Here is a 13519-nt window from a genome sequence, read left to right on the forward strand (position 1 = left end):
TGAATCCCGTCGGTTGCAACTTTTTTTTTGTGTTTGCAAAAAATGTACATGCAGTGTGTAATATTAAGTGTTTATTTTGACGAAGGTGATGTGCATGCTTTTGCATGCGATTTTACCATCGGATTTTTTGCTGTGTGTATTGTGTGCTGCGAGGAGAAAATTACCCTCTGAAAATGCAGCGTTATCAGTGCATAATTGACAAAGGGAGCGCGTGGTTGTAAAAAATAATTCGAGTGAAAAGTGATTTCTTTTGTGATTTTCAAAGCCCTTCCTATATCATCGTTGATCGGAAGGCACGGCGTCGGGTGGATTGTGTTCAAATTTTTCCAATAAGGTTTTTTTTTGCAGTGAAAAAGCCATTTCTATATAATGAACGAAAGACGCACTTACAATTTGGATCGTTGAGTTAATAGTGGAGCAAAATAACTGTGTGTGAGTGACTTTGTGTGTTAACCAGAAAGACCTTCCCATAGCATCGTTGCTCGGAAGGCTCGCCGACGGGTCTGTTATGAAAGTCCTCCCCATAGCGTCGTAGCTCGGAAGGCATCGAAAAGCCAATACCTTATCCCACTAACCCAAAAAAAAAAAAAAATGAATCACGTGATGCTTGAAGGAGATGCTGTGGATTCAACGGTCTCAAGCGGTATCAACAAGTATACAGCGAAAAACTATGTGCTTGATGAGTCTGCAACTTCAACTATCGGACTAACATTCCTCCCTTTCGTTGAACTGCAGGCTTCTTGGGAGGGCGCCGGTATTGACTAATAAAGTCGGGGTCTTCAGAGGTTAAACAGTGAACGGATGGTTGGCTCCCACTGATCATTTTTGATTAATTGTTTAACTTCAGCTGATCTGTCAATAACGGAGAAGCAGCTCATTGGCAGTCAACCATGCTCATGCTCATGCTCATGCAAAAAATGTGGTTCTGTGGACCAATGTAGAAGCGAGGGAGGGGATAAATTTTCTAATCTAATCTAATCTAACACAAACGCAGCCAGTCCAATGAAAGCATGCTGGAAAGTCTTGTGGTTTGATTACACCCCACGAACTTTTCTTGTCATTATTAATAATTGCAGTACATCCGAGAACACCCGAAAATGTATTGCAAAAATTAATACGGGCAGCCCTTCTATGTTGTGTTTACCGCAGAGAGGATTCTGAGAACGGATCACATTTCACATATTTTACAGGGGAGGGAAGGAAGGATGCGTGGACATACCGTACCAAACGCTCCTATTTATAGTTTTATATGTGTTTTGTGGGATGTGTTTAGTGTAAAATATAGTGTTGTTTATATAGTCAATTATCTGGCAGGGGAATAAATTCCAAGTATTTTCTATAAATGATCTATACATGATAAAAAATGATCTATTGAAGGTTTTTTCCAGCACTTTTAAGAAAAATGTGTGTAACTCAATTCAAACATGTTTTATTTTTTTTTCTATGTTATCCACAATGAGTTTGAGTCAGTTTCGCACAACTTTCTAAAACAAAGCTTATTTTTGCCCACATGCTGACGAGATACAGGCGAGGGATCAAGTGTCTCACTCTCCCCTAAACACTTAATAGAATGTTTCAAATGCAAATATTTCATTTATTGATTTATCTCCGAATATCTAAACATTGAAATCATTATCCGGCCTTTAAAGCGTTGATGATGGGAGCTTTGTTGGGAACGACCCCTTTCAGAATATGTTTGTTGCCTGTTTTAATATCCTCAAGTTCTCTTGGCCAATCCCGATCGCTTGCGAAAAGAACCGCCAGCCCATTTTCATTTGAGTTGACGGGGCAGCAAAGGCAACGGCCAACAGTGCAGCGAGGACGAGAACAAATTTCATTTTGGAGAAGGTTATTTGGAAGCTGAGGTTTTCATAGGCGTAAACTTAAGTAAAAATCAAAAAAAAATCGAAAAGTGAAATTATCGGGTCCAACGATTATGTTTACTTTGAACATCTGCAATTTAACCGGAGCCTGAGAAAAGTAAATACAACTGCATTTGTGGAATTGCCAAATATTCGATTTCTTTTTTTAATTTGATTTGCCAAAAGACATGCCAATAATTTTGGAAACTCCGTGAAAACAGATTTATTTATTGTTCGCAGACGTCACAGACGATCACGGTCTTAAACGCATTCAACAACAAAAAATAATTGAATTTAGTCCAGATTTCTTTATAAATCTCTTGCTCTATTTAAAAACCCTTGAGTTTAAAACGCATTCCAAACCAAGATGAAATTCGTACTCGTCTTCGCTGCCCTGGTGGCCATTGCCGTCGCTGCCCCATCTGGATCGTCGTCGGGAACTTTGGATCTGGACAAACTTCAGAGAGCTCTGGTCAAAGCAGACACCAATCCCGATTTCTTTGGGTCTATAACTGTTTAAGTTAATAACATATTTTCTCAATTTTAGTATATGGTTGTTTTGTTTTCCAAAGGGATGTTGCAACCATTAATATCAACAACTACTGAAGGTGTTATTTATGTCTTGATTTTTGAAATTACATGATAAATTGAATACAAAATGTTACCTGAGAAAATTGTGCAATATCAGGCAGCTGTGTTCATGCCTCAAATAACAACATGAAGAAAATATTTTTCCAAAATTAGAAAAATAATCAGCAGTTCTTCAACACTCGTTCAGAATCCGATGCGCAACAGGTGAAAATTCCCCGAGGACATTCCCACTTCCGGCTCGTCCGATCGATGACCTAAATTGCCAACAAAACAGCACATGATCCCGCTAATGAGGAAATCAATAGCAATCATGATGAAGGTTCGAGACCTGAAAGCAGAGGGAGCCATAACGAGGAACATCCGTGGACGACATGCCGTTGTTGTAAACACACGCTCCAGACGAAATTTTCCGGAAAAGTTGAGAGAAAATATTTTTCCTCCCCCTCCCCCTTGGTATCACTCCTCTGGTAGCTGGTGGCCTCATTCCTGAGCAGCACTTTGGTATGCAAGGCACTTTTCCTCACTTTGTAATGTGTGTGTGTGTGCTCTAAGAACTGCTGGTGTCGAGTACATCAACAGAGTGTCTGTTAAACTACATTCAGGTCAGACTGTTCCCAGGGCGGGCTCAGTCAGCCAGTCTTGAATGTTTGTAAATACACTCTAATTTAGGTAAATCCCTTCGTTTGGCCAATTCTCGCGTACCAGAACCAGCCGGCGAAGCGTCTCACCCCTTGCCGTTTTGAAGATTCTTTTTCGTCCCGCTTTTGGGACGACCCTGGAAGTCGGGAGAAATGTTACACTTTTTCCTTCCAGGTCGTTCAACGAGACAATGACACCCGCGCACCACTATTATGGCGAATCTCGGCTGGCACGTGCCCTCGGAGGTCACTTCCACGGCCACTAAGCCACTTGTCTGGAGCGTGCCTGGCGGGAGTTTTTGGGGAGCAATTGTTAGGAGGACATTGATTTTTGCTGCAAGTTGACTTGAAGAGTTGTTCAAAGTTTGTTGCAATCTACGATAAATTCACCCCAACTTTTCAATACGGCAATCCCCTGAACCATTAGCAATCGCTGATAGGCGCATCCAATTTTGACTGATATCCGTTACATATGCCCTCTCGACCGCGCAAGTATTAGTCCCTGGAGAACAAACCCCGACCAACCCCTATTTCAAACAGCGCGCCCGCTGAACTTGGGCTAAACTGTTATTATGTTTACTTTGAACTTCCCCTCAAACTTTCCACCACCGCACGGAAACCAGTTAATATAGCACTCCACGCAGCTGCTGTCGGGGAGGAGTTTTGAAAGCATCCGGAAAACACAAACTCTCGGTAAATATTGTACCGGTTCATAATTTAGCAATTTAATTTATTTACCCAACCAGCAAGACTTCATCGCTTCAGCCAGCGATTCTTCACCATGTCGGCCGCTTTTTCGCCAATCATGAACACGACCGCGTTCGGATGTCCCGTCATAGGAGTGGGCATGATGGAGGCATCGACGACGCGGAGATTCCGGACACCGTGAACCTGCAGCTCTGGGTTGACCACCGCGCTTGTGTCGCTGGCCGGTCCCATCTTGCAAGTTCCGCACTGATGGGGTGAAAGCGAAGCCATTTGCTGGACGGTGCACTTCCAGTAGTCGTCACTTCTGAACGGGAGGGATTCGCATCCGGGGATTGGAGTTGGATCCAGCGATGATCCGTACTTGGCAAAGGGTGCGGATTCGCCTAGTTCTACGGCCATGTTGATGGCGGAGATGACGGTGGCGAGGTCGTGGGGATGACTGAAGTAGTTGGTTTTGATGCGAGGTTGAGAGTATGGATTGGTGTTCTTCAAAGTGATCCGACCACGACTTTTTGGTTGCTCCAAGGTTACGAAGATCGAAAACTGTCCTCGATCGGCGTTTGCCAGCAAATTTGAGCCCTCCAAGGCTTGTGGAAGTCCGAGCAGTTTTAGAGCTGAATCAGAGCTATTCCTATTGAGCGTAACAGAAGCAAAGAATAACTCAATGTCAGGGTAATCAACGGGAAGGTCGGACATAGGAGTGCTCATGAACGCTGCACTTTCGAATCTCGCAGGGAAAGAAAACACCCCTGTTCCATGGGTTAGGTATTCCGCAAGTGTGTTAGAGTTAAACTCAGCAGGATTTAAGAACAGTGACTGATTAAGATTGAACTGAAGGCTAGAGTAGGCATAATGATCATGAAGGTTGTAGCCAACGTCCAGCGACTTGATCACCGGTATCGATAACGACTCCAGATGTTGCTTGGGACCTACTCCAGAGAGCATCAGCAGTTGGGGAGAGTTGATGGCACCGGCTGATAGTACAACTTCCTTGCTGGCGTAGACTTTGTGCTGTACTCCATCTTTCACAAACTCAACTCCGTGGGCAGTTTTTGTTCTGGGATCGATCAAGATTCTGATGACTCGCGAGTTCATCGAAATAAAAAGATTTGGTCTGTTTCTAATCGGATGAAGATAGTCCCGGGCTGCACTGCGTCGTTGACCTCTAAAAGTATTCGTGTCCGTAACCTTGAAGAAACCAAGCTGAACCTTATCATCCGGCTCAATTGACGAATACCCAAAACTCTTCCCAGCTTCGACGAAGCTGCGTAGTAACGGCGTTTGCAAGGTCAGCCGAGATTTCTTCAAATAGCTCTGCTCACCCTTCAAGAAGTAAGGCAACACGTCGGAGTAGCTCCAACCGTAGTTACCAGCCAGGGCCCATCGATCGTAGTCGTAGTAATGACCCCGGGTGTACACCATGTAGTTGTGCAAGCTCGTACCCCCAAGCCCGCGCCCTTTAATCACACTACAAACCCCACCCGGTTCTCCCCTGCAAACAGTACTCTCCGGCTCCGCCTTGTATTGCCAACTGTACCCTGAAAGCACAAGAGTTACTCCACGTCGATCAACACAAAACAAACCTCCAAACCAGTCTCCGTAAGCAGCTCCGCCGCCGTCAGCGGAACGCTGAGCAGTGCGTTCTCCTCGCGACCTGCCTCCAGCAGCAGAACCTTCCACCGTGGGTTCTCGCTCAGTCGGTTGGCCATCACGCAACCGCCGGATCCGGCACCGATCACGATAAAGTCATACTCGAGCAGGAACGAGTTGGTGTCGCGGAACGTTGCGCTCGCATCGCCGTACAGATATTCGGCACTGAAGTTGGCAAAGGTGCTCTGGAGCGTTTCGAGCGGGGCTTCGTTGCTCAAGGCTAGCAACAGCGGGAGAATTCCGGCGGTCATGATAACCTCTGGTATCAGACTGACATGGTGTAATCTAGGTGGGAAATGCAACGCTGCATTGTTTTCTTCAACTCGGTATATTATGGAAACAGTCTGTTTCTTGACGTGATGAAATGTTTATCTTTTAAAAACAGTTTTCAAACATTACTTCCCTAAAGCGAGAACCAGTGTTTCAGAAAATTGTTTGATGAGATTTTTATATGAATTGTCATGTAATCGTGATGACTTAAACTCTTCTTAATAACTAAGTTTTAGAAGGAATAAGTTAGCATTAGCATTCCACTTTTTATTTGTGTTTTGAGTAAAGTTTTCAGTTTTCAAAATCGGAAATGTTTTGGGATGATCCCGCAGTTGATGAGGGATTGTAAATGGGTCATTCCATCTGAAGCGGAACAGCATTTGAAAATTACCCTCTCCGATCCTGCTCAAATTTGGCAGGGCTGTTGATACTATCAAAACATGCAAGAATCCCGAATTTCATCCAAATTGGACCACCCCCTCCATTGTTGTACCCTCCCAAAAAATCGACTTTTTGGCGATTTTTGAGCAAAACCCCTATCTTCAAACGGCGATAACTCAGGAACCACAAATCTTAGAGGGTCGGTCTTAGACTCAATTTTGAAGGAAATTGGACGTCGAATCCATTTCCGTGATCGAAATGTTGATTAATTTATTTTTTCTACCTGTATTGCGCAATTGAAAACTTTAAACGGCCGTATCTCAAAACACCCCAACTTATTTTTTTGATTTGACCTCACCATCGTGTTCCCCGGCCAATTTTACATAAGAATCACTTATCGACAGAAATGAATATGTTTCGTTCCAGAGATATCGAATTTTAAAGTTTAGTGTTTTCGAGATTATCTACATCAGCTTCATTCGCCGCATCTGCTAGAAGCACACAAGCGGGCTGATCAATAACTGCTACCTGGTCATTTATTGAAATAATGTTTCATCATAAATAATCTTTATCAAATTGGGCAAAAAATAACTGTATAACACTGTAGGAAACTGGAGTTTAATCGCGAATGTTTATTTGCTCAAAAAAAATAATTAAGTGAATTTCTGTGCTAACCCACAGGACAGAGCAATAACGACACACAGTAAAGGGCAGAATTGGATTCCGACGAAGCGAGCAGGAAAATGCAGTTAATCTTGTTAGTAACACTGAACAATAAGTGCACGATACATTATTGAGTAAAAAATATGAATTAAAATGAATAAAATTTGTTGATACGTTGTACTCTAGTGAAGGACGATCACAAGGAGTAGGAAAAGGATTTCTGGAAATTATAAAACTGAAAAATGTAAGAAAATCACAAAGTTTGATCTGCTGCAAAGCGGCTAATTCCCCTAATTTAGTTGGGATGATTTCGACACCGTCCGAACAACAGTTTTTTTTCTTCTTTTATTCTTGGATTCTTGGAACACAATACGGCTACTGTCCTCACGTATAAGGATTTTTTTTAAATTAAATGTACCTTGACCAAAATCATCTTTTAATCAAATGAAGCTGGCTCACAATATAAACATTGATTTAATATGATCAATCTTTAATCTTTTAAACCATAAATCAGATTTGCCAAATTATGGTAAAGTGTCTATAATAAACTTTAATAATAATAATAATAATAATAATAATAACAATAATAATAATAATAATAATAATAATAATAATAATAATAATAATAATAATAATAATAAAAATAATAATAATAATAATAATAATAATAATAATAATAATAATAATAATAATAATAATAATAATAATAATAATAATAATAATAATAATAATAATAATAATAATAATAATAATAATAATAATAATAATAATAATAATAATAATAATAATAATAATAATAATAATAATAATAATAATAATAATAATAATAATAATAATAATAATAATAATAATAATAATAATAATAATAATAATAATAATAATAATAATAATAATAATAATAATAATAATAATAATAATAATAATAATAATAATAATAATAATAATAATAATAATAATAATAATAATAATAATAATAATAATAATAATAATAATAATAATAATAATAATAATAATAATAATAATAATAATAATAATAATAATAATAATAATAATAATAATAATAATAATAATAATAATAATAATAATAATAATAATAATAATAATAATAATAATAATAATAATAATAATAATAATAATAATAATAATGATAATAATAATAATAATAATAATAATAATAATAATAATAATAATAATAATAATAATAAAGCAGGTTTTGGGGTTTTTGCTGAATGGTACTATTTTGCTACCGCTTATGATAAAGGCCCTAGTCATGGCCTCGGAGGTACTCTAAAAAGGTTAGCAACATATAAAAAACGGTGCATTCTAAATAACCCAATAAATATTCCTTTCAAAAAAAAAAAGATTGATCAAGGGAAACAGCATCTAATTCCAGCGTTCCTCTAATGTTGCCATATCAGCGCTTTGGCATTCAATTACAGCGTTTTCAACTTAAATCGAGCGATAAATAGCTCAATAAGAAGTGATCAAGCAAGTTTCTATCAAAAGTTATGCAAAATTTGTTGTTTGAATAGTGAAAATGAGCAAATTGGACGAAACTAGGAGCGATGAGTTAATCTGCCAAACATACGAGAATTTCCTCTAATAGCCATTTGAATAAATATTTGCGTAAAATTATAAAAATATAAATTAAATTAATCATCTCCCAGAACAACAGGTAGCAGTTATTGGTCAGCCCGCCTGTGATGCGGCGAATGAAGCTGATGTAGGTAATCTCGAAAACATAAAACTTTAAAATTCGATATCTCTGGAACGAAACATATTCATTTCTGTCGATAAGTGATTCTTATGTAAAATTGGCCGGGGAACACGATGGTGAGGTCAAATAAAAAAATAAGATGGGGTGTTTTGAGATACGGCCGTTTAAAGTTTTCAATTGCGCAATACAGGTAGAAAAAATAAATTAATCAACATTTCGATCACGGAAATGGATTCTACGTTCAATTTCCTTCAAAATTGAGTATAAGACCGACCTTCTAAGATTTGTGGTTCCCGAGCTATCGCCGTTTGAAACTAGGAGGTTTGGTCAAAAATCGCCAAAAAGTCGATTTTTTGGGGAGGTACAAAAATGGAGGGGATGGTCCGATTTGGATAAAATTCGGGATTCTTGCATGTTTTGATAGTATCAACAGCTCTGCCAAATTTGAGCAGGATCGGAGAGGGTAATTTTCAAATTTGAATATTTTCGTGCACAGTTGAGATGGAATGACCCAAATGGAAGCATAATTAATTTCGCGCAAGCACTTCAAACCAACTGAATCCTCTCAAAATGTATTAGAGTTCGTCGAAAATATGGGCTCACCATCGTCGGGCAAGTTTCCTTGGTTTCTTGTGTGAGCAATTCAAGATGGTGGGGGTGTTTACCACTCGGTCCATGACATAAGAAGAAGCCACTTGAGAAACGATTCCCCATTGTGGTTCGTAATTAGTTTTCCACTTTGGGAATGAAGAGGTGGGAGAATGGGAAAACGGGAAGCTCTGCAACAATAGAGCTGAGCTGGATTCTTTGCGGTGTGCTAATTGCTTTTTTGCATACCTGTTAGTGCTGACTGAAGTTTTCAGTTTCGGTAAAGTGAGAAGAATTTTTAAGTCAAAAAAAAGAAGAATTTTTAAGTCAAGGTTGAGATTCGAACCTGAAGTCCAAGGACTTTAAATAAACAAATAAATGAAAAAATAATCACGATATGTAAAATGCTTCTACAAACAACACAAAGAAACCCATTTTTTTGATTGATACATTCTTAATCAAGATTCGAATATTTTTCTAAAACAAATATGGCCGCCAAATGGCCGATCGGGAGTGATGCCTTTCAGAGCCTTAAAGATGATAATTTAAAGTAAAACCAAATGTGCATTCAAGTAAAATTTTTATTTTATTGTTCGATGGGCTAATCCTATTTTATGTTTTAGCCATTTAACCATATACAACCCAACCCTGCCTTTAGACGGGCTTCGATTTGAAAAATCGCCAAAAATCCATTTTTCAACCAATTTTTGATCTTGAAAAAACATTGGAAAGAAGAACTCTTAAAATTTTAGATGTTTTATGTGACTTTGCCAATGTTTTCAAAAATGTAATTTTTTTTAGGTGTCAACTTTTGCTGTATTTTTTTTACCAACATTTCCTATATTTTTAGTATGCAGTAATTTTTCTAGTGTCCCAGACTATGCCTCTACACATTTATTTACAATTTAAATAAAAATGGTGCCATTTTATAGTAGAAATTGTGAAAAACAAGCAAAAACTTGAAAAAAATGTAAAATGTAATGATAGTAGGTGGTAGAATTGGCCAAATACTACCAAAACCAAACATAAACTAAACAAGATAAATGCAAATTAAAATAATAAAAATTAAACAAAAAAAAAACATAAAACAAAAAAAGTAAAGTTTTTCGTAATACAAAAGTTGCTCAAAATGACCTCCTAAACACGGGAAAAATAAAAATGCTCGAAAAAAAATTTGGGCGGTAGAGGGTTAAGGGTTTGATTTATGTTCAATTTAGGATTTGTTTGATATTATATTGTGTGTCCATTACCGCGACTTTTTTTTTCAAATTACTGGGAAAATTCACATCTTTTTGATTAGTTGGGTATTTTTCCATGTTGTTTATGTTTTGTTTCATGATAATTTGGAATGCATTTTAATTTGTTTTCAAGTATTGACGGCAACTTAAATGAAATCGTATTTTATTCCATTCTTTTAAAAGTCTACAAACCTGATCCACATAGTATAAAAATAATGGCGTTATTATACCTAGGATTATTGACAGATTTTGTGTCAGAAAAAATGTGCAACGTGTATTACCACTAAAAATATGTAAATTTATATCTTTTCAATGGGTTTTCAGCATCAAGGATTACTGACCAGTTTAGTTGGAATCACCTGGATTACTGGAGATATGTCATGCATTACTTTTAATTTCACAGAATTACTTGTAATTGATAGAAGTTACTTAGAATTATAAACAACTACCTAATAATGATTTCTTAACATTACTTGGGATAACTGCTAAGCTTCCAGAATATCGGGCTAACTAGTCTTTTTAAGACCTTGATTGATACATTCTGAATCGCCATAACGTTGTTTAAAAAACATGGCCGACAGGTGACTGATACCCCTCACAGTCATAAAATGCATGAATTTTATTTTTGATTTGTTTCTGTCCTTTTATGTTTTGAATCTGATGTGAAACAAACTGTTGTTTTTATACGTTAGCTTATTGAAATTTTATATTTTTCCATTGTTTCGCCATGGTGTTGACAGATTTTTAAAATAAATAATAAATAATACTATAATTTTCGTGAATAATTCTGGAATTAAGGGGTTACATACATGTACATCGGCAAAAATTTCAGAGGATGGGTCGATCACACGCTCAAACTTGTTTTAAATCTGTACTCAGAGCATTACAATATACATTTTCATCTATCAATAAAATAAATTTGAACACATTTGGTTGTATATTTGCCGAGACATAGCTATTTGATGTTAGCAGTTTAAAAAAACGGGTGCCACGATATCTCAACACTGCTTTGACCAAATCGGCTCAAAATTTTGTTTAAGACTCATTAAACCGGTCACGTGTGCATGACGAAATTCGTCCGTTTTTGATTTATGGGGGCCTCGTGGCGCGGTGGTTGGCGGCTTCGGCTGCCGATCCCTAAGTTGCTATGGGGCGCGGGTTCGATTCCCGCCTTATCCGTCTGGCCTTCTATCGGATGGGGAAGTAAAACGTCGGTCCATTTGCGTAAAAGAGGTTTTGGGTGACTCACCACACACAACCTTCAGACGCCAAGAAATGAGCAGAAACTTGCAACAGAGACCACAAAAGACCCGGGGGTCGCTTAAGAGTCCACGAGCAAAGCATACCCATCTCGCATCGACCTCACCAATCTGCCTGAAATTTTCAGGGGTTGTTTGTACATATAAAACTAGCATCTGGCCAAAATATGAGCACTCTAGGTTAACGGGAAGTGGGGCAAATCGGGACACAAAGTTTGAAGGTTCAAAAACGTCAAAAATCGTAAAAAGGCTGTAACTTGGGCAAAATTCAATTTAATTTCAAAATTAAAAATGCATCTTAAAGGGCTTAAAAAATGCAACAAAATGCAGGGTAGAGCATCCCAGTTGGTTGAATCTAAAGGGAGTTATTGGCATTTCAGTGAAAAAATAGCACAATTTTCAAACTCAAATAAAAAAGTGTTCCATCCAGATATCAACTCGGTTCGACCTGCAGCTTGTAGGGGACATCTGGGACTACCATCTGAGACTGAGAACGCTTTGGGTAAGGCAGTTTAACATATTAAATAGATACTTTTACTTTTAGTGAAGTTTTTGGTTGTAAATTTTTGCTCGGGAAACCCCTCAGATCCCATTTTCTGGTGATAATTTTATCATATTCGTGTTTCTGAGACAATTTCACAATAGAAACATGCATAAAAATGTTTATTTTCATCCATTTTAACCCTTTAAAAAATGAAAGTTAAAAAAATTTAGATGCTGCTTTTTTCTAAGGTCATATAGTATCCTTGGAAACGAACTTGAATTTCAATAAATGGGAATCGAAGATTTTTTTAACTTTCATTTTTTAAAGGGTTAAATTGATGAAAATAAACATTTTTATGCATGTTTCTATTGTGAAATTGTCTCAGGAACACGAATATGATAAAATTATCACCAGAAAATGGGATCTGAGGGGTCCCCCGAGCAAAAATTTACAACCAAAAAATAGCATAGCATTGGTGTCTACCCGTAGCTGCTACTTCGTTATTGACCAGGACCCCCAAACATTGCTCCGTGGACCACAGATGAAAAGTAGGAACCAATCATCACCCCTTCGCAATTTTTAAAGGTCCCTATCATGCTGATCAATACCGACGCCGACCACGACCAGAGGTAAGACACGGGGAAGTGGATGGGAATGTTAGTCCGATACTTGAGTGATGGGACCGCCAAATCGACTGCGTCTCCGACAAAGTATCACATGAGTTTTGAGGGGTTAGTAAGATGGGTATGAGGTCAGGATTCACTGTGGTAGGTGATGCGACCATAAGCAAATTGTTTATCGGTTGAAATTTTAAAAATCTTAGGCAGCCGGCTGCGGAAAGATAGCTATCTAGGGATTTAAATATAGTATTAATTCGACCGCGATTCTCCAGAAATTCTCCGTCGGCGTGCCTTCCGATCAACGGTGATGTAGGAAGGGCTTCATTTATTGAAATGATTATTGAAATGATATAGAAAGGGCTTAATCCAGCAATACGACTTGCTAGTCTCAAAAAAATAGGTACGTTTTTAAAGAAAACTATAAATAGACAACAACACAAAAAAACTCATCGGCCAACGAACGCGAGTGGAAAAAAAATAAAAAAAAAATAAAAAAAAAATTAAAAAAAAGAAGGTAAAAAAACAGAACTGCGCGTCCCGAAAAGCACCACACTACTGATCGCAAAAATTTACAACCAAAAAAATCACTAAAAGTAAAAGTGTCTATTTAATATGTTAAACTGCCTTACCCAAAGCGTTCTCAGTCTCAAATGGTAGTCCCAGATGTCCCCTACAAGTTGTAGATCGAATTGAGTTGATATCTGGATGGAACACTTTTTTATTTGAGTTTGAAAATTGTGCTATTTTTTCACTGAAATGCCAATAACTCCCTTTAGATTCAACCAACTGGGATGCTCTACCCTGCATTTTGTTGCATTTTTTAAGCACTTTAAGATGCATTTTGAATTTT

The 13519-nt window shown here is 37.7% G+C and overlaps 2 protein-coding genes across 3 annotated transcripts in view; one reads left to right on the forward strand and one right to left on the reverse strand.

Annotated features, from left to right (window-relative positions):
* The window catches only part of LOC120420594 (vesicular glutamate transporter 1), a 104295-nt gene that overhangs the window by 45521 nt on the left and 45255 nt on the right, over positions 1 to 13519 (forward strand). The gene's annotated exons all lie outside the window — the stretch shown is intronic.
* Positions 3631 to 6021, reverse strand: LOC120420595 (glucose dehydrogenase [FAD, quinone]-like). Its single transcript, XM_039583671.2, has 2 exons — positions 5391 to 6021; positions 3631 to 5337 (listed from the first exon to the last, which is right to left on the reverse strand). Exons 1-2 carry the CDS (start codon positions 5698 to 5700, stop codon positions 3845 to 3847), a joined length of 1803 nt encoding a protein of 600 aa, XP_039439605.1. The 5' UTR covers positions 5701 to 6021; the 3' UTR covers positions 3631 to 3844.

This window comes from Culex pipiens, chromosome 2, assembly GCF_016801865.2.
Source record: "Culex pipiens pallens isolate TS chromosome 2, TS_CPP_V2, whole genome shotgun sequence".
NCBI lineage: Eukaryota > Metazoa > Arthropoda > Insecta > Diptera > Culicidae > Culex > Culex pipiens.

Bases quoted from the DNA above. Each gene is read 5' to 3' on its own strand.
- LOC120420595 (XM_039583671.2), bottom strand. From the start codon at position 5,700: ATGACCGCCGGAATTCTCCCGCTGTTGCTAGCCTTGAGCAACGAAGCC. The intron at 5,338-5,390 runs GTTTGGAGGTTT...TTGTGCTTTCAG, and splicing joins GGAGCTGCTTACGGAGACTG to GGTACAGTTGGCAATACAAG.